Source organism: Pieris brassicae, chromosome 6 (genome assembly GCF_905147105.1).
Source record: "Pieris brassicae chromosome 6, ilPieBrab1.1, whole genome shotgun sequence".
In the NCBI taxonomy this organism is placed as follows: Eukaryota; Metazoa; Arthropoda; class Insecta; order Lepidoptera; family Pieridae; genus Pieris; species Pieris brassicae.
In genome coordinates, this window is record NC_059670.1 from 14,383,708 (window position 1) to 14,409,263 (window position 25,556).

At 35.6% G+C, this 25,556-nt stretch overlaps 1 protein-coding gene across 1 annotated transcript; it reads right to left on the bottom strand.

Moving 5' to 3' along the window:
• Window positions 1-5,767: 5,767 nt before the first annotated feature.
• On the bottom strand, window positions 5,768-16,556 carry LOC123710920 (glucose dehydrogenase [FAD, quinone]-like). Its single transcript, XM_045663230.1, has 4 exons — window positions 15,782-16,556; window positions 10,658-10,815; window positions 7,836-7,950; window positions 5,768-7,525 (listed from the first exon to the last, which is right to left on the bottom strand). Exons 1-4 carry the CDS (start codon window positions 16,325-16,327, stop codon window positions 6,188-6,190), a joined length of 2,157 nt encoding a protein of 718 aa, XP_045519186.1. The 5' UTR covers window positions 16,328-16,556; the 3' UTR covers window positions 5,768-6,187.
• Window positions 16,557-25,556: the final 9,000 nt, after the last annotated feature.

The window sequence follows — 25,556 nt, forward strand, 5'->3', positions numbered from 1 at the left end:
CCTCAATAAAACGACTTTAGTTGATTTAACAAATTGTTCATAATCAAGAACTTAGAGAACTTTCAACTATCAAGAAAAGTATACGTATAAGTATAAAGTAACGAATCTTGTACTATGTGATTCATATCGCGACGGATTTCGACAGGATTCGCTTTTGTTTGTAAACAACTATTATTGTTTGGTGTACAAATTTTTAACCTCTTTATAACGAATTTTAGACCCACCTAACCTAAAAGTGACAACCCTGAGTTCATCGAATTACTTAATATAACTAATATTTACTTTTAAATTTATGTTATTGTTATTAAAAATATTATCAAATATAAACAATATTTACAAATTTCTTAATAAATACTAATTAAAACGTTTTTTAAAATTAATTATTTATAAAAATACTAATATTTACTTGTTCCCCCGATTTGTTATATCGAGATTGTACTATTCATAATATTAGTTATTAGTTGTAAGAACTTGTTTGTTTCAAATAAAGGCTTCATTCATTTACTAAAGGTTGCAAAAGCATCATGATTTCGGTAAGATAAATTTCCTGTGACTTGCATTTCCCCGTATATTGAATATAAAATTATTCATGTATTCGGAACACCATTAGAACGTATTAATATTAAACGTAATGCATTCCCAATGATAATTATGTTTGATGGAATTGCAAGCTCGATTGGTTGAAACGTAATTGTAATTTACTTATGACCGCGGCTTATGACTTGGGAAAAAAGTATTATAGTTAGTATTTATCAGTAGTATCTTCATCACAAATTAGAATCTTAGGTTTATGTTAATAAAAAAAAAACAATGGCGCTACCACCTTTTTAGGTCTGGGTCTCAGAAGGGCCTCATAGCCTAGCGGTCTTTGTATGTGACTGCTGTGGTGAGGGGTACTGGGTTCGATTCCCGGTTCGAGTGGCAAGTTTTAAATTTCTTCTCGGCCTTTGGTAGGGTTGTACGGTACCGGGCGAGTGCTTAAACCGTACATGGAGGGCACGGGCGAATTTCTATAGTATGCAGTGCGAACTATAGAAAGGAGACTGTGTAGGTTTCGAATGTAGCAATACGTTCTAGGCCGAGGATGGAAATTACAAGTGGTCAGTAATTCAACATTCCTTTTTCGTAGGAGAGCCCCAGGTCCAGATATACCGTGTATACCACACGGCCGTGTATTGGCAATTGCTGTTGAATATCTAGAGGGGGAAATGCGGGAATCATTTAATCTTTGTTTTCTTACTGGACAATTTCCGCAATTATGGAAGGAGGGTCGTCTATGTTTATTGCGCAAACCTGATCGTCCGCAAGACACTACATCAGCATACCGCCCAATACTTTTACTTAATGAGATGGGTAAGCTCCTAGAAAGGATAATAGTTTGGCGCTTAAGTCAACATATATCTGTTGTTGGTCCAGACTTAGCAGACGCTCAGTACGGATTTAGAGTTGGCTGATCAACATTAGAAGCGATTGGCGCCGTGAAACATTTTACTATGGAGGCTGTCCGTAGTGGAGGTAAGGCATTGGATACGATTGGGTGCTTAGGGGTACTTTGCTACCTAAGTTAAAAATTGTTTGCTATGCAGATGATACTCTTATTGTAGCGCAAGGCAGAGACTTCCAGGAAGTGGTACGTCTAGTAGAAGTTGGGACCTCTTTAGTAGTTGATAGGATTGCCCTACTAGGACTTAAGGTTGCACTTGAAAAGACTAACGCTGTCTTGTTTCATGGACCAAGAGGTGGCCCACCTACTAGGGCATCAATTATTGTTAATGAAGTTAGAGTGCCGGTGGGTCGTAATATGAAGTATTTAGGGCTCATCCTTGATGGTAGGTGGAACTTTCAGGACCATTTTAAAGCCCTTGGTCCTAGACTAATCGGTGCCGCAGGGGCACTGAGTCATCTGCTTCCAAACTGACGAACGGTGTCGGAGGCTTTACTGTGGTGTCATTCGTAGCATGGCACTTTACGGAGCCCCAGTGTGGCAAGATTCGCTCAATTTAAGTAATAAAATCCTTCTACGGAGGCCGCAAAGGATTGTAGCAAGAAGGATAATTTGTTGTTACCGAACGGTGTCTTTTACCGCTTGTTGTGTATTGGTTGGCACTCCACCTTGGGAGTTAGAGGCTGAGGCTCTCACTTCAGTATACAATTACCGAATGGAGCTGAGGGCTGAAAGTAATTACACTTGTGTCGAGGAAGTCGAGAATTTAAGACGTTTGGCGCGATCAACTACTATGGAGAAATGGTACCAAGATCTAGCTGATCCAATAGCGGGGCATAGAACGGTGGAGGCTATTCGCCCTGTTCTTAGCGACTGGGCAAACAGAAAATGTGGTACCCTTACCTTTCGTCTTGAGCAGGTGTTGACAGGACATGGATGTTTTGGGCGATACTTGCATGACATCGTGCGGCGGGAACCAACACCGACCTGCTTGGAGTGTGGCGCAGATGATGACATTGCACAGCATACGTTGGAGGATTGTCCGCAGTGGTCTCAGCTGCGTCACAATCTTTGCCTTGTGTTGTGGAAAAAATGGTCGGCAGTGACGAGGTTTGGAATGCAGTGGCATGTTATGCTACAGAAGGGGACAGCAGAACGAGAGAGGGAGCCCTTTAGGACGAATCCTACGGGTATAAGACGGGGAGAAAATAGGAGAAGATATGCCCGTCTCCTACCTCCTATGTAGTCCGGTACTGCACCGGAGGTTTGTAAGGGTATCATGCCGTTGAGGTCCCGGTAGAATGCGACAGCGACCCCGGAGCCTCTGTAACGCGGCTTTGTAGGAACTACCCGAGGTGGTTTTAGTGGGTATTGTTCACCCAGTCTGAATAGCAGTGATTTTGGCGTGGGTCGAGTCCCACATACCCCTGCAACCTTAGGGCAGGGGATGCGCAAATGCATTTCCACCTCGGATATCAAAAAAAAAAAAAAAAAAGGTCTGGGTCTCAGATTTCTGTATCTGTGTCATAATCATTTGTTAAACGAATAGACAAGTAGGTGATCAGATCTGTGCCTGACACACGCCGTCGACTCTTTGGGTCTAAGGCAAGCCGGTTCCCTCACAATGTTTCCCTTCACCGTTCGAGCTAATGTTAATTGCGGACATAGAAAGAAATGACGAAGACCTACGACCTCAGGGATGAGAGTCGCACGCTGAAGCCACTAGCCTAACACTACTCCCAAGATTTATGTTAATACTTATAGATTTACTGAACGTTTTTTTTATTTAAAGGGGTTGTCTGATGTAAAGTGATACTGTTGACAACACTGTTGTTAGCAGTAGCACTTTACATCGGCTTACAAGTGCGTTGCCTTATAAGAAATATTTTTTCTATTAAAGACCTCACTGTAGTTGGGCTAGTTACATAACATATAATTACTAATAAACTACATATAGAAAAACTATTTATTTTTTTATTCAAGTTTACTACATTATACGTAATATTATATCTACGTTAAATGTTATAAGCTATTATATAAAATACATGATGATTTTGTCAAACATAAATGTTTCAAAAAAACATAAAATAAAAACTCAAGGATTAACTTACTCCAAAAGTAATAGTAATAAAAAAAGATAATTAAAAGGTACACTCAATTTGTTATGTAAACTATATTAGTTAGAGTTAGTTTGCTCGCTATATTTTTCATTTCGTCATCCCATAGGCGGATAGTAATTTTGTGGGGCTCTAGGCTACCAAGGGGAAATATCCTTAGGACATGGCATGACATGACATGACATTGATCTCAAGGATTTAGTTTAAAATATCGCTTATTGCTTTTAGTGGGGACTGGGGCCCTGGGCTGCAGCCCAAAAAGCCTTTAGGTAGATCCGCCCCTGCGTCGTACCATCTTGCGTAAGGTCAACCTGGTTTATTTTAAGTATCAACAATTGGCACCACTCTGTTCTACACATACTTTTGTATGGTACTGTGCAATGTATGGTATATCACTTATATTGAAATGAGAAGTTCAAATTCGTTAAAACTGGATATCATTTAAATTTATTCTTGAAGGGCCCTAAGCTGAGCAAATCTGTCATGAACATTTTACACGAGTGCAAGGATAAACTTTATTCCACGTTTCCGCATTTTTAAACTTGAATGTGGAACAGAACAATTTTAACCGGATATAAGATTACAGAATATATTCAACATAAATACGGCGCTGAACGAAAAACTTTTCCCACTTTTAATCTAGAAGCAACATAAGAGAATTTACTTGGAGCTACTAAACGCGCTATTGACTCATTTATAGCACTTGATGAAGTTTAAACTCTAGGCTATAAACTTTATGACTGGGCTAAAAGCCTGCCGATTGTCGTGCTATCTTTGTCTTGTACTACAAGTTGGAGCGAGACGGGAGAGGTTTATTATTGTGTGGTGATTTTAAAGTGAGGACTCCAAGGATTGTTTGCGTCTTGCCGGTTTATGGAGGCAGATAATGGGGGAGTACCTATGGCAGATGGGACTGAGGCTGATTGAGGCTATAAAAATGGCGGGTATTACTTTAATGGCTAAATTGAAAACTGATAGTTTCGTTATGCATAAAGTATGTATTCAGTAATGGTGACCAACCATAAACCAGGTGATTTTATAAAATAATTTCAATCGAAACTAACATAAAAGCAGTGTTGGTCTAGTGGCTCTCCTCCCTGAGGTCGTTGGTTCGAACTCCAGCTGTGCTTTAATGAAGTTTCTATGTGCGCATTAAACATTTGTTGGAATGATAAAGGAATACATCGTGAGGAAACCGGCTCGCCTTAGACCCAAAGAAGTCGACAGCGTGGGTCAGGCACAGGAGGCTTTTACATAGTTGCCTATTAGATGAAACAGATACAGAAATCTGAGGCCTAGACCTAAAAAGGTTGCAGCCCCACTGATGTTTGAAAAAATATGACAGTAATTTTTTTATTGCAGACATTTACCTTTTATTTAATTAACAACATAACACACACAGGGTTTTTATTTACTTTAACCGATTAAGTTTAACTTAATCGTTTAATGACAGTTTCAGATTATGATCAGATAAACGCCAATTTTATGGCCAAACTTAAAATCTTCCTTGTAGATGAGTCAGGGAGATATTATTCTGTTGGTCTTTGTCTAAAAGTTTCTTGTTTTACTCACTGCGTTCACAATGAGTGCGGGATACAGTACTTACAATATAGGTTTTATTTACTGCTTACTGCATGTTTGAAAAATCTTTATATTTGTCACAATAACCTTCTAGGACCTCATAATATTATCTGCTTCGTGATCAGCCTGTGCCCTAACACACTTATTGATAGCGTCCAAGATATGGTAGTCCACGATGTATCGATATGAGCGACTGTTGAATGCGCATATGGACGTTGGTGCACAACTAGGGGTTGAACCTACGACATCAGGAATAAGACTAGCTGAAACCACTAACACTGACAGGACCAAATTAACAGCAGATAGATGGCACAGAGTAGAGAGTAATGGCGGGATTTGGAGGATGCCTTTGCCAAGAAATGGCACACAGATATCTAAAAAGAATTAGATAGAAGATATATAAATGTGTTTAAGTGTGAAATAAAAGGCTATTATTATTATTTTTAATTTATTTTTTGTTGAAGTATATTATGTTTCAGCTTTTATAACAACAAACAGAATCACATATAGATTAGAATTGTTATTGATGAAAAGGTTTATACATACATACTCTTATTTGTATGAATAAAAAAATAGTTAACAAAAATTAAAAAAATGAAAGATATATGTGGAGTTCATATTTGTTTGAAAACTGTTCCCGCTCTCTAATTATTATAATTAGTCATTTGGCAAATATATATATTCTAAATATCCTGTTTAAATTGACAAAATATGACATGAATTCAATGAATAAATATTACATCTTGTACGATACCAGGAATAGAACATTCATACTCTACACAATTTTAAATTTCAATTATAAAAAAAACACTTACAATTTTTTTTATTGATAAAAACTTGCTAATGCTCAGCACACTGATACATTGGTCAAAGAACCACAATATACAATTTTTGAAGTACCAAGCACTTATACGCAAACATGATATACAAGATGAAATAAAACAAAACATTTAAAATTAAATCAACCCATAAAAAACGAAAATGGAATTTAAAAGATTTTAAATTTCAGAGAATTTATTTGTTGATGTAGTTATTCGTACATGTATTAAAAATATTTATGAGATAACCAGTCCTCTTTGATCATATCACTAGCTTTCTCAGCTATCATTATAGTAGGAGCATTTGTATTACCTCTCACAATTTTAGGCATAATGGAAGCATCAATGACCCTTAATTTCTTCATTCCATACACTTTCAATCTTGGATCAACTACAGCGTCTTTATCCCATTCTGGTCCCATCTTACAAGTTCCCACAGGATGATAAATAGTTGTTGTGTAATGTGTTAAGAGACAAAAGAAATAATCATACGTTCCCCATAAATATGCGGTACATCCTGGTACGGGAATCCTAACAAACCGAGCTCCACTGAGCTTAAAAGCGTCAGTCTCTTCTAAACTTACAGCAAATCTTAAACCTTCAACCAATGTATCAACATCTTCTTTTACTTTAAAGAAACCTGTATAAATTAATGGTGGACTAAATATTGGATCAGTTTGATTAAGTAATATTAGGCCTCTACTTTTAGGCTTCAGCAGTAACGGTCGGGGGGCAAAACCATCAAAGAATGATAGAGGTAGAACATTGGAAGCAATTGAACTTGTAGGATCAGAGTAAAACTGATCAACACGTCGACCATCAAAATGAAATTGCACATCAGGCGCATCTTCTTTGGAAATTATTGTCTTGATAAAGCCAACACTATTTAAAATAGACGTGGTTGATAGTGGCCCATCTTTTATTGGATGCTGATCATGGTATCTGTATAGTTCACTAAGAATTTGCTCACCATTCACTAAAGTAGATGTTTTGTTAGATAGTGATAATATCAATGCGTCTGTTGTTACGTGATCTTGAAGATTATGACCTACTTTCAAATCAACTAAGACAGGAATATGTAGACTTTCTAACTCCTCTTTAGGTCCAATACCGGAAACCTTTAATAATTTTGGTGAGTTAATAGCACCAGCGCTAACTATAACTTCCTTTCTAGCAAACACTTTTTGTAGTACACCTTCTTTGATATATTCAACACCTAACGCTGTATTTGTAAGAGGATCTATGATAAGTTTTGTAGTCAAAGCGTTGGTAATAATATGTAAATTAGGCCTTTTATGTCGTATGGGCCGTATAAAAGCTACGTTAGTGGACTGTCTTTGTCCGTCTTTAGAGGTTGACAGACTTATATCCGTTCCGTAGTTACTCTCTCTGTTCAGATCAGTTATTGGGAGACCTTTTTCTTTAAATGCTTGTACAATCATCATGGTTGGTTTGTCGACATAGGGAAATCGTTCAACGTTAAGTGGACCACCAACCCCATGGTAATATTTGTCATGTGACTCAATGTCTCGGTTGTTTTCAGACTTCTTGAAGTAGGGTAATACCTGGAATAAAACACTGTATTAAATTTGTAATATAGTAAGATTTACGAAGAATTACATTTAAGAAAGTTTAGGTAAATTATTTTCTAAAAGAAACGACACTTGGGGCTAAAATGTACTTAGTTCATACCTCAGCACTGCAGATAATACTTTAATGTCATAAATTGCTTTTCTCTAGATAACTGCCTACAAAACCTTAACTAAAAATCACTGGATTCGATGCTGCCTAGATAAAGTACCAGTAAAACAGACGCCGAAATGTAACTGCCCTATTACAGGAATTGTACGCTTATTAATTAATTTTATCCTATACCTCACGATAGCTCCAGCCATAATTTCCATCAGCAGCCCATTCATCATAATCGAGTTTGTTGCCTCGAATGTACACCATGAAGTTCGTAGCGCTGGAGCCACCCATCGTTTTTCCTCTGCAATATTAAAAAAATAACAATATGTATTGTTATATACATGAACACCCTGACTAACACATCATTACACAACACACCCGAATTAGGTATTTAACTAATAAATGTATTTAATCTATTTTGAATAATATTTTCTGAAGCTTCGTAAGTAAGATCCTTATACAAAAAGGTTCAAACTTTTTTGTATAAGTATCTTTAGCTATATTTTTAGTATAGTTGATTTTTTTATGCATATGTATTAGCTAGGGGTACGAATTGAAATAAGTGATGCATATATAAATAAACATTATTTTAATGGCTAGTTATCAAATATAATCGTCTAAATATCTTGAAAAATCAGCGGCTCACTTTGAGGGTTAGATTCAGAAGCGCAAACTATGACTCTCGTATGTCATATTGCAGTATATTTTTGTTATTAGTATTAAGTTATATAGTTAGAAGAAAAAGCGTTATTTTACAAGTAAAATATTTGATTGTTGTTCGCATACTATCCTTTAGAATTTAAATTATTTACTAGCTAGTAGTTTTTGTTTAGTTCATAAAGTCAGACTTTGAAGAACTCAGATTAGTACTATTAACAGGCGCATGAAGTATCACGAAGTACTTTAGTTCAAAATTCTGTAGATTTCAAGTTCTCAGTAACATAAGGCGAAGTTGGTGCATCTTGGGACAAATATTGGTTCCGGGCGAGCCTCGGATGAATCTGCAATATCCTGTACTACGTAATACGGTCACTGCATGTATGTAATGATACTAATTCTGAAATACAAGTCTCTTAACTATCCTAATTTCTATTTAGGATGCATATTAGCTACACAATTTTGGTAGAAATGTTTGTGTAGCATATACGTATGTTCTAAAAATATACTAAATTCATGTTGGATATTAAATATTTCTGCACTCTTGGTATAAATGACTGTGATACTTGGGTATGTGGCTTCAGCGTGCGACTACCATCCCTGAGATCGTAGGTTCCAATCTAACTTCTTTCTATTTGCGCATTTAATATTCGCTCGAACGGTAAATGAAAACATCGTGAGGAAACCGACCCAAAAAGTCGACAGCGTGTGTCAGGCACTGGAGGCTGAGTACCTACTTGCCTATTAGATTGATAAATGATCATGAAACGTTTACAGAAATCTGAGGCGCAGACCTAATAATGTTGTAGCTTAATTTTATCCTTTTTAGTAAATTGGGTCAATTTAAAAAAAACATTAGTCTTAGGTAAGGCTAGATCGTAATGTTGCATTGTGTCTCTACGTGCAGATATAATTTATTTTAAAAAATGTGACCGTCAACATAAATCCAATTTTATTAAATGTTACGGTAAATAAGTTTAATACCAGATTCTTCAATGCTTTTTTAAAAATAAAAACTATCCGTAAATATAGACAAGTAATCTGTGCAATCTATGTGTCAGCCCTATAAGTTCTGGTATATTCAACGCCAATTCGTTGAATAGACAAGCGTCAAGCTAAAGAAAAAGTAAGGCAATAATTTTCACAAGCATTTATAGGTCAGGCCTACGTATAAATCAGTGTTATACATTTCAGCATACCCTATGGGCGGAACCGAGGTCATAAACTATACGTAACAGTTTCACAACTCCTTAAGATGTAATGGATGGGGTAAAATGAGGTAACGGGAGCGAACGTTCATTTTACTGATAACGAATACGGTGCCATGGCTACCTTATTATTTTTTAAGACTTCGACGGTATTTCAATTGTAATTTAAAAGTTTTATTGGATATTTAATTTATATTTATGAGCTTACACAAAAAAATTATGATTCATATTATATTTCATATTTATAAATAGGTTTGTATTATGTCTTAACAAATAAATTGATATTGATCGTAAGAATAACTACTGTAAGTAACTGTAAATCTTCTGTTTAATTGTGACGTTCGGAAGTGTAAAAATATCAAAATTTATATCATATTAAGACTAATGTTTGAAGAACTATATGTCGAGTGAAGTCAAAAATCATTTATTCATATAGGAACACAATGAACACTTATGAACGTCTAAAAAAGAAAATTTCATTAAATGCTCCTTATTTTACATTTACTGCCAGTTCTCAAATCAAGGGCGTAGAACGGAAATTCTCTTCCGTATACTCTGGCAATAAACTCTCCGCCACTCTTTTTACTAGCCAAGTTCTTTTGTTTTACATAACGTTGGTACGATGAGTAAACTCTAAAATTAGAAATATATCAAAACAAATAAAGTTAGAGTATAGCTACTAACGTATTCGTCCACCATTAATGTTGCGTCATTCCGCTCCCGCCAAAACGTAATCATGCAGAGCATAAACCATAGAGCAAAGCATATCCACAGATAATATTATTTACCAAAACAAGAAGTTTCGATTCTCAAAATTAATAAGTACATTTATGTATTAACTGTAACTTATTATTACTGAAGCTTATAATAATATAAATATTGTGATGATATCGAGTCCAAATTTAACGACTAAATATTTTACTCCTTATTCATACAATTGCTGTCTTTCGTCTCTTTTTGTCAAATTGTGTTACGCTAAGATGAGAAGAGGGACATGAGTACTTTAAAACAGTGAAATAACTGCTTCACTTTTTATGTATGTCTTACGCAAAACATTCCCAGAGAAAAGTTATATGTTGCCCCAAGATATTTTAGCTATTATAAAACGACATACACTGGCATTCAATATAGGTTGCTTATTACCTGAACCAGGCGCAAGTTTGTCCCCTCTGTGCGCGACAGGTCAATTTTTCTGGCTGAGTTCTATACATCCAGTCTATATTCGAATTGCCCAATATTGTCGCTAATGCTGGCACGCTTGTCACGTCTGGCTCCTCTGGCCCGGCTTCGAGAAGGAGGATCTGTTGAGTATTAAACATAAATAAAGTAAGTAAGATTTCGGGCGAAAATTGTCGGTATCTTATTGGTTTTCTTACCTATGTCTATTTAAAATATAGTTTTTCTCAATTAGACCCTGAAGTTTTTTTATCCGATTTTATAGAATATTGTTTTCTCGAAAATAACGGTAAAAATTGCATTATTTTATATTTAAATATCAAACAATATGCCATTATACAAATCTGGCCGTTTAGCGGTTTTTGTTATGATAACTTTAGTTCAAAATAAATAAACTAATTGTCTGAATGTTTTAAGCAAACTAAAATACTTAATTAATATGCAATATTAAAAGCGATTTTCTTTGAAAGTTTGATTGAGTTTCAAAGTTTAAACTGTCTATATTCTAGATTAATAAGTTTCTGGCATCGCTCGCGAGTAATAGACAGATTTAAAACAAGTAACTCTATTTGCTTTGTTAGGTTATTAAATAAATGTATTAAACATTTGAGTTATAATGTCGAATAAATTTTCAAATATGTATCGTTCGCAAAAATTCTCATTACAAATATAGAAACTCGTCACCGCGAAACAACAAACAGATAAAAGCAAGAAAATATATCCTGCTCAATTAAAACAAAAATATACCACCTCTTTTTATCAAATACTTTTTGCTCTATGTGTGTGACGAGATTGGAGTTAATAAAAAAATCATGTTTCTGACGTTACGCGAAATATTTTTGATAGTTCCTTTTTTTAAAAGTTCAAAGCGTCGACGTGACAATAGCAGTGAGCGGCCAGTTCGAATTAAAGATTCTTTTAGTTGCCACCAAAAAGGTTTAAATGGAGCCGAATTCAGAAAAATTATGATGTGTACAAGGTTCCAAAAAGTACATGTTATGTTTATTTCTATTATCGTTTGACTTGAGTGAATAATAAGTATTTTACAATTCACTTTGTTTACTTTAATACTCTCATAATTATGAGGAGAAGGACATGAGTTGTCAAAATTCCCATTCATACAATAAATCCATGCGAGTTAATAAGATTAAAGAACACTCCTACAACTAAACAATGGCGTTGATTTTAATAGATTTTACACAGTACCGTGGAATCTAGGCAACACAAACTAAGAACTGGATTGTAAAACTTTTTCACTATTCCCTTATTGTTTTAGTTCAATTCAAATACTCTTGGTTTTATTTACGATCTTTTGTTTTGCATTGATTAATATTATGCAAGCATTTTCTACTATTTATTCGTGTCTATATCAGTTTGTTATTTTTGTGGTTATACTTATTTTGGCGCGTTAGGGAAAAATTATGTAAATTTACGCCGGTGTGCGTGCATCGTCCACAGTCGTCACAATTTGTGATATTAAAATAAACTTTATTTAAACTTTTTTCCATAGTTAGTGTCGTTTTTTCTACCAACAAAATAAAATTTGAAAATATTTTTATCTTGTTACGCCAAAGAAGTACAGGGCCTAGTGAGAAGACTGAAAATGGCAAAACTAGTGAATTAGTAGTTAGCGGACGATAGTATTAGGTGCTAAACAGTGAGTAATAAAAATTGAACACAAGAACAGAGTATCTTCCCTTTAATGGATACTGTAGGTATTTGAAACTTTCTTATGTTAAAAACTCTTATTCGTAAATTATGTTAGACTTAAATTACTCATTAGTCTTAAGTTAGCCTAGATCGTAATGTTCCATGATATCTTAGTAAAGTATATACTTTTTTCTTTATACATGTGGTATAAAGAAAAAAATGTGATTCTTAAGCATACCATAATTAATTTCTTATGTTTGCTTTTTGTTCCGTCTGTATTCGTTTTTTTATAGGTATTCTTGTTTATTTAGGGTCTGTCTATCTGTCAGAAATGTGATTTTCGTAAATAAATTAATACAAATTAATAAAAAAAAATACAATAGATTAAGTTGTTTTAAGTAGAAGTAGTGTTTGTATCAGTGGTGCTTTAACCATTTAAGCTCGAATCAAGCGAATATTAAATGCGCATATAAAAACTATTGCCTATTGATGCATAGCCGGGAATCGAACCTACGACCTCAGGGATTAAAGTCACACACTGAAGCTACTAGGCTAACACTGCTCTTTGTTAAACGAAATAGATAAAATATTGTAAGACCTTCATAAAAATAAACTTACTTAAACCATATTGCCATAGTTACGATGATACTTTTTCTTTATTTTTCATGTACAAGGATAACCATGGTGACAAATCTTCTTTCTAATTAGGTTGTATTATGTTTTACGGTTTCAAAGGGTCAACCTTTCTAATTGAAATACCCGAATTTTTTTTAATGTAATATTAGGCGAACGCGTAGAAGGCTCACCTGTGAAGTGATACCACTGCCCATGGATACTCATATTGCCAGAAGGCTCGCAAGTGCATTGCAGGCCTTAAATAGATTTATAACAATAAAAAAGGCGGTATAAAATATTCGAAAGTAGGTAAAGGTTGTTTATAGAAAATCTCTGTCAATGTCAAGTTTAATTTAGCAATTGACCTTGAACTTACGTCACAGTCAATTTCTTGCTCTGTTTAAACATTCACAGAACCATAAACTGTTTATGCCATTGCTTGTTATATTTCTGAATAAAATTATTTTTACTTTAAGAATTGTTTAACACCATGTCTCAGACCCAAAAAGCCGATGGTGTGTGTCAACTATCTACAGGAGGTCAGGATCACCAATATTTTACAACAAATTGTATTTATAGTATAATAATCGAAACAGAACTAATTTAAGAGTACGACGACCAAGTTTTTATGAGATAGACCACTCATTACATGAAATTGTATTCGTAATTACAACAATATTCGTTTTAGCTCCCAAGCGAAATTAGAGAATTATGACTGAATAAATTCAAAGCCCTCGTTAAACGTAAATTAATCAATAAAGCTTTTTATAAATTTGTCGATTATATAAATGATCCTAATCCTTGGCATTGCTCCAGTTCAAACAATTTGTATGACTCAAAACAGTTCTTCTTGCCCTTGACTTGCGAACTTGTAGTAAATTTTGAATCAATTTAACATTTCTGTTGACGTTCATAAGTGTACTTGGTTACCTAAATGAATAAAGTTTAAAGTATAAAGATTTTATTCGAATGAGACATATAAATCATTTAAAGGCGTTTTTTTTAAAATAAATATCCTTATTATTGTACGTATGGAAGCTGGAGTTGGCAAACATTCTGGAGGAGGCCTCCGGAGGAGGAGGAGGAGGAAAAGTATAGTAACAAAACTAACACCCATTTGATATGTAATTTTTAATAATGGAATTAAAGAGGCTTTATTATTATTATTATGGAAGCCGGAAATACATAAGAGGAAGCGCTATCAACAATTATGTGAACAGCTATCCCACGCTCACCTTGATTATGAAAGGAAAATAACACAAGAAATTATTTTCTCAGCTAGTTGCAAAATTGAGTCACGCGAAGTGTTTCATACCAATTAGCTATTTTATCGAAATTCACTATTATTCGCATTGAATACAGATTACACATAAAGCCGCTTAATTAGATTTTCCGTGACAGATGACGTCGGCTGAGTGAACTGACAAAAGGATTGTTTCCGGTCAGTTCCTATACAGCAGGAAATAATTAGTCGTTTTGTATTTTTTGATCTATTACTCGTAAATTGCATTGTTTTATGTGAATTATGTGTAAATAGAATACATTAATGCTTAATTTTAAGAATGCATTTAGGATACATATAATTTGTTTAAATGAAATTTTCTCGTACAGCGAAGGAAAATATTGCGAGTGACCGTCTTAAAATGTGAAATAAATATGAGATTTTGTACGAATGATATCGAAACATAATCAATTAAGTCTCTAGGGTCACTAGTAAAACTTCTGTGCGGAGCCGTTATTTCAATTAATTATTTCTACGGATGATGAGTGAGTGGTATCCTGGTCATCAACTTGCCTAAAAATTTAAATGAAACAAATAACTCTGAAGATAATAAGGGTCTTATTGCCATTAGATTATTAATAAAAATCAAGAACAAATAAGCGTACAAACTACTGATAATATTAATAAATCAATGACGCTACAACCTTTTTAGGTCTGGGCCTCAACAATTTCTTTATCTGTGTCATGATCATTTGTTAAACTAATAGGCAAGTAGGTGATCAGCCTTCTGTGCCTGAAGGCAAGCCGGTTTCCTCACGATGTTTTCCTTCACTGTACAAGCTAATGTTAAATGCTTACATAGAAAGAAAATCTATTGGTACACAGACGGGGATCTAACCTACGACCTACGACGGATAAGAGTGGTAAGCTGAAGCAAAAACTAAAGTGAAAACAATAGAAAGAGAAAAAATACTATTTATGTGTCAATGTTTCAATCAAATAGTAGTCTGTGCAATTCTTATTAGTAATTTATCCTTCTATATATAAATTTTATAACAAATTATACAACTGTCCGCGCAATAGTTCTTAAAATTGATATTAAAGTACATGTACTATTTGCTAACATTGCTTAAATCAATCAATCAGGCAATTCAGCCGTGAAAAATAAACAAACCTCAAATAACGATGTAGTCATTATGTGAATCAGTCTAATTAAACGCTCTGGCGCACAAGAATAACGTTTGAAATGGTAGATGGCGCTTTTAATTTTGACTGTTGCTAAACGTGATTTGTGCAATAATGCTGAAAATATATACTATTGCCAGCCGCGTTTGGAAACGCTTAAATTATTTATTTAGTATTGTTTTAATGCTTCAAACAAATTATATCCTTATGATTTTATGATTACTTTTTAATCACTTTCTTTCACTAAACAATTTTTATACTAATTTCTGTATTGAATTTACAATTGCATATGCAAGGAAAGTTAAAGTTATACTATTAATTTGTTAGAATAATATAATATAAATGCAATGAGTTAACTTTATAAGTTAATAATTTTTAAATCTTAAATGATTAAATATACATACTTTTGATACACATACCTTCCATTTTTTTACTTCGGATAATCGGTTTGCTAAAACACACCCGGCTGAGCCAGCTCCCACTATAATGAAGTCATATTCCTGTATATGCCTCTTTTTCCTTATTTTTTCTTTAACTTTTTCCTTCACTTCGGTTTTCTTTGAACCCGCAAATGCTGAATCGGCACGTCCATCAAAATTAAACTCAAAAACAGGTTCCTTATTCGAATAATGTTTGAAGGAATCTTCAAAATCAAATTTCGGTATATTTAAATATTCCATATGAGTCTGTGTGTGCGGCGGATGAGAGTCGAAATTCGTCTGATACGGTGTAAACGGCGCATATGCCCTGGAAATACCGCGCGAGGGAAAGCTTTGTCCATTGTAAAATGTATCATGTTTCGGGGAAAATGGGTTCACTTTTGAATGCCTATTGTCTATGGATTTCCCGAATAATTGCGTCACTAAGGCCAAAAACATGTAGCCAGTTTGGAAGCACTGCGTCAAAGGTGCCAGTGCCGTCTCGCAGACGGGAGTAATATCCGGTGGTATCCATGTAGTCGACATTTTGATCCCTCTATCGAACTAATTCATTTTCGAATTCAACCTCTTTTGTCTGCGTGCTGGCTGAAAACTAATGGTTTGAAAATGGAACAGAGCTAACGGAGTTAAGCCGACTATGACCTGTTTTTGATAGTGTAGAAAGTCGATTTAAAAATTGAATTGCAATTCGACCACAGATCAAATTATTTTGACATGTATTTGGCGCGCGATTTATTGCAATTGTAGTGACTAAGTCGGCGTACAATTAGAAACTGAACGTAAGGTGGTATCACCTCTGAGTTTGATATGCTAAGGTGCTTTTATTTTTTACTGAAGAAAAGATTTACTCGCGCGTGATAATTGCCTTAGATTAATTCGTGATAAAAAGCAATTTTGACATAGAATAGTTTGTAATGTATAAAATTTATAACACTTTTTAAGGGACAAAAGTTAAAAAATTTCATCTATATTTCCAAGACAGTTTAATAACGTCGGATTAACTTGAAACGAAGTAATTACTTCAAAAAAGGTTGGCCTTTGTGTGATATGGGACGGGCTACAAACAAGGACACGATATTAATTATGAATAAAAAAGAAACCATTTGCAAAGTAGCGTTTATTATGTAAAGGTAATTAAAAAAACTTAATTTAAATTAAAAGTAATTAAATAAGAAAAACTTTTAGAAGTTATTAAATTTAATTTTCATTTTGTAATTACTATGAAGTTTAGTGTTTTTATATATAAAACGGCTTTTCAAACTTATTTTTTTTTATATTTAACAAGTAGATGACAAATACGTCTTTATTTATTTACAGGAAAGATGCCAAACATTAATTGCAATAAATATTTCTTACTCCCTCTTCCCACACCTGTCACAAATATACAGTTCTAGTGAAGAACTAAGAAAATTAAGCAGCGAAATTATATGCAGAATCGTTGACTGGTGCTCCACTCAAACAGTAGAGCATGCCTCCGATATCTGAATCATTTCTTCAGTTTTAATTTAGATCAATAAAAGATTGCTTACTGACTTTAATATGTAAGTATATTTTTTATTGTAACTGTAAAAAAATGAGGCCTATTACAATTCTTCCATAGACATTCAGCAGACATGGGAGTAGCGGTTTTGACACTTTAATAGACGTAGAAACAGAGGTTTAACAGATACAGGTCCTTTCGAAAGTATGTAGGCTCGTACAGCAATGGCCGATGTATTGCCAGATTCAATACCTCGGCAATGTATATAGAAGAGATGCTTTGAAGGACTGGATTTTGTGTATTAGAAACTATTACCTTTATATTTGACTAAAAAAATAAATCAGTATCTGTTCCATAATCATTTGTCAATCTAATCATCAAGTAGGTGATCACCTTCCTGTGCCTAACTCACGCCGTGGACTTTTTGTTGTTCCTTCACTGTTCGATCAAATGTTGTGCGCATTATATATAGACAGAAAGTCCATTACACGGCCGGGAATCGAACCTACGACCTCAGGGGTGACAGTCGCACGGTGAAGCCACTAGGCCAACACTATTTTTTAATCTAGAATTTTTAAAAAAAAATGTCATGAAAGTCAATGTACATGAAATAGCACGAGGAATTTAATTCTTGCAACCCTATCTCTCGCTAGAAACGTTATAACTTTAAAAATATATCCAAACTATCCGCCGTTTTTCCCTGTACATCATAATATATTGAGCGTTTGTATATTAACTTTTACGATATTAAATGAAATATTCCTGTGATCCATCACAGTGGAAAAATTGTAATAAATAATAAAGAAATATGGAATTGGTAAAATATTGTGAATACTGGTTTTTAGTTTTAATTGATGCCAAAATATATAAAACTAACTCAAAAAGAAATTTCCACAGTATTACATGTCTAAATGTAAAGATGTTATTTTCTATGTTAGTTAGAAATAACAGACAGTTCGCCTAGTGGCTTAAGCGTACTGAGGTCGTGCATTCAAATCACGGCACCAGTAGAATTTTCTTTATTCATTAGCACATGCTTCCACGGTGAGGGTTTCAAACCCAAAAATCGTTGATAGTTACAGAAGAACTACTTGTATAAAAAATATTTTTAGTTTTCGTTAGCCTTCATTATATTTGGTCCACTTCTACTTGTTAATAAGTCATGATAACCTCCAAAGCCTTCTTAACTTCAGGCCTAAGATATTCACAACTTAAAATGACCCTTTAAACACGAGCATTTAACAAAACGTCAATAACAGAAGATTGGTGTTACTTTTAATGTGCTCATTGTAAGGATTTAGGTGTGTTTTTAATGGATCCATCTCCTGTTAATACATTTAAACAAATAAGATTATGACATAAAGATCTAGATTTAGATCACAACTCTTCAGAGTCATTATTTATATTACCGGTTTCAATTACCAGCATCGTAAAAGGAAGAAGAAGAAAAGAAGTAAAAATAATAGTATTGCTTGTTTAATTTCGTTTGTATACATTTTGTATTGATGTATAAATTCTTAACAAATTACTATGCATCGAAACATTAACACTTATAATTATTTTACACTATCTAGTTATTAATAACTGGGTATTTTGTACTTAAAAGGATGGGAACCCTCATTGTAATGCATTGCTATAATGAATACACATCTTTTTATCATACACTTCGTAATCCGCACTACACTGCAAAAATATTTCAAGCATTTGGAGACATCGATATTAAATTTAGGAATGACTTCACATCATCTCCATTTTTCAAATGATATACAATATATACTCAGTACTTTTCACTTCGAATTTTTAAATGATAACACCATCATCTCATCAAACTTTGATGGAGACAATATCTCAAGAATTAAATGTTCCAGAAGTCAGTTAATGAATTTTATTGACTCTCTGCAATAATCTTTAAATTATGAGATTTCTCTGCTATAATAACTTATGAAGCTGTTAATTATTAAAGCTTAAAAGCTTTTAGTTATTAATTTATTTGTTTAATTTTAGATTAAGTTTCATAATTGTATATTTTTCCTGTGTTACTTGTAATTTTGTTTTACTTTACCCATCATATTTTTAGTCTTTTTCCTTACAAGAGATGCATGGAAGAGATCACTTCGTTAGCGTTTTTAAACAATTGGAGGACGAATATCCCAGGGAAGACTAGCAGCAGGAATCAATTCCAAAGTTCACTAGGTCGCAAAAGAAAATGTCTACAGAATTTCTTTAATATTTTTGTTAAAATTCTTACTTAAGAGTAGGTAACGATTTAAAATTAAAATCAAATAATTTATCTATTGCAAACATCTGGCTTAGGCAAGATTACTTGATGTAGCTTTAGACACGCCACTGGCCAGGGTTGAAAGAAAACGCTTAAAAATATTTTTTTAAATTTTATATAACAAACAGCTCAAATTATTTTAAACAAGTGTTTTTTTTATTTTCTTTTTGTTTAGGGGATCAAAATAATTTTTTTTATGTAATAGCAGGCAAACTCGCAAGAGGCTCACCTGATGTGAAGCGATACCGCCGCCTATGGACACTCACATTGCCAGAAGGCTCGCAAGTGCCTTGCCGGCCTTTCAAGAATTGGTACGCTCTGTTCTTGAAGGACCCTAAGTCGAATTGGTTCGGAAATACTTCAGTGGGCAGCTGGTTCCACATAGTGGTGGTGCGCGGCAAAAACTGCCTTAGAAAATGCTCAGTTGTGGAACGACGGACGTCGAGGTGATACGGATGGTATTTTGTATTTTGCCTTGACGTCCGATAATGAAACTCAGCTGCGGGTATTAGACCGAACAACTCTTCTGAACACTCCCCATGGTAAATGCGGTAGAAGATGCAGAGAGACCCAACATCTCTACGCAACGCCAAGGGATCAAGCCGCACGGAAAGTGATTGGTCGTCGACGACTCGAACCGCTCTTCGTTGAATACGGTCTAGTGGAAGGAGCTGGTACTGGGGAGCTCCCGCCCAGAGGTGAGAACAGTATTCTTATGTGGGGCCGAATTTGCGCTTTATAGAGTTGCAAGCGGTGGCCCGGAGTGAAGTACCGTCTCGCTTTGCTGAGCACACCAAGCTTTTTGGAGGCTAATTTAGCCTTCCCTTCCAAATGACAGCGAAACTGGACGTTATTTGATATGTCAACGCCCAATATTCCGATGTTAGCTGAGGCTTTAAGGAGAGTGCCTTCAAAGAGGGGAGTAGCGACAAAGGGAGTTTTTTTAGCGGAAAACGCGCATACTTGTCTTCTTGGGGTTAAATTGGACTAGATTTAGTCTACCCCAGTCCGAGACTCCATGTAAAAGAGTTTCGACTTCAGACACAAGTTTGTTCCGGCACTCATCAACAATAGCCCCAGAAATACCTGCCCGTGTAAAAAGTATCCCCAGTGCTGTCGTCCGCATAGCAATGAAGGTTGCTAAGTTGCAAAATATCATTAATATGCAGAATAAACAGGGTCGGGGATAGGACACAGCCTTGTGGGACACCATCATTGACGCGTTTAAGGTCGGAGCATGCTCCGTCGATGACGACCTTAATGCTCCAATCAGCGAGAAAGCTGGAAATCCAGTTGCATAATTTCTCAGGGGAAGTACAGGTATCGGAAAAGGCGCGTTAGGACCGGAGCCAACTCAGCACAAGTACGCAGCACAATTGAGGGGATGCCATCAGGCCCGCTCGACTTATGGATGTCCAGGGAAAATAAATGTTTACGGATAGCACGTTGCCGGAATGTAACTTCAGGTATCGTAGTATCACACCGCAATAATGTCGGTGGTTCCTTCTCTTGATCATCCAAAGTTGAGTTCGACGCAAAGAGACTAGAAGATCGGCCTTCTCTTTTGCAGTATGGGCCAGTGAGTCATCCCCCCTATGCAGTGGTGGAATAGAGGGCTGACAGAAATTACCTTGGACAGATTTGCCAAGAGACCAGAAGGTTCCCGAAGGAAGGTAGGCCAATTTCTCACCAAACCTGGCAATATGCTCTGACTTTGCCTTAGCGATTTCTCGTTTGAAGGACCTAGAGGCTGAATTGTATGCTTTTTTACGTTCGCCGATAGCCGCATCACAGGATGTCGCCACTTCTGCCCAGGCTTTAAAGCATTCACGCTTACGGCGCAAAGCCTCTTTGCACGAACGCCTAAACCAAGGCTGGGACTTGCCACCGACCGCACCGCAGAGAATGGAATAAAAAGTTCCATGCCCTGCAGGACCACATCAGCGACAGAGTCAGCGACGGCATCCGGAGTACTCAACGAAAAGCAAATGGGCCCCCAAGGGTAGGACGCAAAGAAAGACCGCATCCCATCCTAATCTGCTGACTTATAGTGTCACACATGGCGACAGCCCGCAAAGCTAGGCCGTAAAGGGCGCGTGAGCGGCACAATGCTCCGTACCACACAATGATCTGATGAACCCAATGGTGGATTAACAGAGACTTGGTAGGTCTCCGGATGTGAAGTCAGCAGAAGGTCCAACAAAGAAGGTTTATGACTATCCACATCTGGTATTCGCGTAATCGCAGGGACCATTTGCGTCAAGTCGTAGGCTAAAGCAAAGTCGTGAAAAGATCTTCCCGCGTGATCGGTGGTTTCAGAGCCCAGCCAATCAGCATGGTGGGCGACAAAAGCGCCAAGTATCACGATTTCAGCGGTAGGAATCCTTTCGAGCAGGGAATCTGAAGCCATTTGGATGTGCTCAATGAGTCAGTCAGTTTCGGTATTTCCGCTATGGGACCTATACAGGCATGTGTAGAATCGCGGATGGCCATCGCAGTCTACGCGCAGCCAGAGGTTAGATAGGTCCCTTCCTTCAAGCGTCCCGAGGCGACGAGAACAGATATCCTCTCTGACGTACACGCAAACTCCAGCCCGCGCACAAATGAATGTTCCAATTTGTACCCCGGGTAGGAGACGTAGGAAGTATCAGCCGGGGAGGAAATCTGAGTCTCGGTAAGAAAGAGCAAGGCCGGCTTCGCAGTCTCTAAATGATAGTGGACAGCGTGGATGTTGGAGTTGAGCCCCCTAATATTTGTGAAGTCCACGGCGAGTGTGGATGGGGGTGCCTTTGTTGGATTGCTCCGTTTGCCCCGAGACCGAGAATTTTTTATAAAGAGTGCAGAATTGCCCCCCCCCCAGAATACGAAGGGCAGCCTGTGGTGGACGCCCAGAGGGGGATTCTCCACCGCAAGCGCGTGTGGTACCCCCCTGGGGTAGATTCTGATTCTTCTGCACCTTCATATTTCTTGTAGAGAGGGGGGGGGGTGGTCTCCGGGACAAAACAACATTATATGTCGACATATTATGTTGCATATCTAGAGTGTACATATAATCTTATCAAATTGGCTTTAGTAAAAAAACAAGTCTGGCCATAAATACATATATAAACACTTATATTTTTCTACTCTAATTATTTTATATTATTTTAAAAATAGTATAATAGTATATTATTTTAAAAACTCCTTCCGATTTTCCTTCCCATTTCACATATTTATCTTGGTCGTTATTATAATATTATAATAAAGAAAACAGGATTGCAGTGATCGCCTTGCACAGAATGGGTATGGAGCCGTCGGTCATATCATATCCAGACCCTTCAAAAGCTTGGTATAAACTGTGTGTTCGTAGATTTTACAATCAACAGATAAAACAACACTTCGTTAGTCAAAGACCACAAAAGATGGGAGCGGTCGCGTGCTGTTAATAATACAAACACCATTAGGACGCAAAAAATCTTATCGTGACAAATAAGGATTCGCGCTACGACTCAGTCGCGTATTATAAAACAAGACCTGAAGCTCGGTGCTTATCGCCGATATATTTATTTAGGACATGCCCTAAATCAATAGAGTAAAGAGAGCGGATCGATCAAAATGTCTTGTCGCGATACGTAGATGAAAATCACAGAAATATCCTATTTACCGATGAAATTTTTAAGCACAACAATAAGCAAAATGATAAAGTGTACGCTCGCAGTTCTAAAGAAGCTGCTCAAGTGGTCAGAAAGGTACAACGTGGTCATCATCCTGCGACATTGATGGTTAGGGTGGACATGGATAGGGTGTGTCTGTCACATTTTTGTGAAAAAGGAGTGACTACTTTAGTCAAGATACAGTCTTGGATTATGTTGTGAAACTCCTCAGCAGTACACTTTTTTAAAAATTTACCTTACCTTATTTTATAAACTACCCTAGCCTTGCTTGAAACCAACTTACAAGAGCTGAAGACTGGCCCTCATCTAGCCCAGACCTCAACCCTATAGACATCAAATTATGGTCAGTTTTATAAGACATGGTCTGCTCTAACTGACACGGCGACATTGAGTCTCTCAAAAAATCTTTGAAGCAAGCAATGGCGAAATTTCCCTTGGAAACATTGCGTAAATCCATTGATTCGTGGCCAAACGGATTAAAGGCCTGTATTGTTATACAGGCCAAAAATGCAATTTCGAGCAGAATATTGTTTTAGTTTTTGCTGAGACTTAATAAATATGTAGATACACATTTTAATAATATAACATTACTTTAACGGATTTCCCCGTATATTATACCTATTACTATACTTATACTTTTTACTTGGACGACATAGACTTTCATAGCGGATCTTTATACCCTGCCCTTGGAAAGGACTTATGAAGCTACTCATAAAAGCCTTTTTTCATTATTTTAATTACTAATTCAACTACAGTGTGATGAAAATATGTTAATTCAAACTGTTAAATCCAATCCAAAATTATTATTGTCTAGGTTATGTAGATAATATTACGTCAAGTACCTGTATGTCAAATGGAAGAGACTAGCTAGCCTACGACACAGGGAATCCGATGTGGGGGCTGGTGCAGCCTCTTTTAACTAAACATCCTTTTTTATTGCGTAACATAGTTTTTGCTTTTTATTTCATACATATTTATACAAAATGTCTCTTGTCGTGTCAGGGTCACCAATTTTATAGGTCGTACAAGCTAACGCGGAAATAAGGTAGATAAAAATAACAGATCACAAGCGCCAAAGATGGCGGGCGTCAAACAAAAAATAAGCAAGCCGTGTAAACGCTCGATAAGTCTCAATTCTTCTAAAAGTTTGAAACTATATCATTTGAGCTTTTGTAATATTAACCGTAGAATTTATATTTTAACAACGTAAACTTTGAGTACTAAAATACCTGAACGTAATGTTACAATTTAGACTTTATTGAAAGCCGGCTCAAGCAAGCAGGAGTTATCGCGAATTTAGAGAAAATCAATTTTGGCTAGTTGTAAAGTTTCTCTGCCCAACCGTGTCATAGATAAATCTCATGAAAAACCAACCCTCGAGATTTAGAAATAAAGCGTAAAATTGAATGAGATGCTTAGTTAGGTTTTTGATAATTAGTACTTGGAACGGTATAATGTTCCGATCACAATTATGCATTTATTCTAGGCAAATAATAGTGGAATTATCAAGTTTTCTAATAAGATATTTTGTAGACATATATATTTTATATTGTATATGTGATAGATCTTACGTATACAAATACTACAATGATTCCATTTAATTTAAATAGGTAGAATCTGGTAGAAACTTCATTCTGACATTCATCTTGTCTCACAATGTTGGCATAAAGCGAGAAATATTTTTTCAGTAAAAATCACAAATAACAAAACCCGAGACGATAAATTTGTGACCTAAAATTCGACTTAGAAAATTATACGAAAACATTCAAACAAAATCCAACATTCATCACGCTAACCCAAGAGATCCCCTGAGCACAATAAAAACAAGCGCCATCTAATTTCACGGAAATCCTTCAATCTTAAAAATGCAACAAAAACAAAAATAATCTCAAAGTTATGAAAGTTATCAAAGACACCGGAGTAGCTATGAAATTAATCAAAATTTTTTAGTACGACTATTTCACTTGTTTGACATACATTACGTTACTGTATTATTTATAAAATTCTAATCTATTCATAAAATTTTATCAAAGTATCAAATCAGTAAATACTTTTATAATTAATGTTCATAGTACGTTATTTCCATACAAGTTATTTAAGTAGAGAGTTTAAGAATGACTGTTAATCAAGTTCCGTGTGAAGCGTTTCGGATTTAAATAAATGTTTCAATACAGCATTATACTAACACATCACATACAATAAATATAAACAAATAACATTTTTTTGGAGTTAAAGTTTAAAGTTAAACTGCCATGTATTGCACACAGTTTCTTTCTCACAATACACGATACAAAAATGTTGTCATTGGAGCTAAATTTTTTCCGTAGTTACGAGCTTTCTTAA

Bases quoted from the DNA above. Each gene is read 5' to 3' on its own strand.
- LOC123710920 (XM_045663230.1), bottom strand. From the start codon at position 16,327: ATGTCGACTACATGGATACCACCGGATATTACTCCCGTCTGCGAGACG. The intron at 10,816-15,781 runs GTATGTGTATCA...AATACTCAACAG, and splicing joins CCGAAGTAAAAAAATGGAAG to ATCCTCCTTCTCGAAGCCGG. The intron at 7,951-10,657 runs GTAATAAGCAAC...TTAATATTGCAG, and splicing joins CAAACTTGCGCCTGGTTCAG to AGGAAAAACGATGGGTGGCT.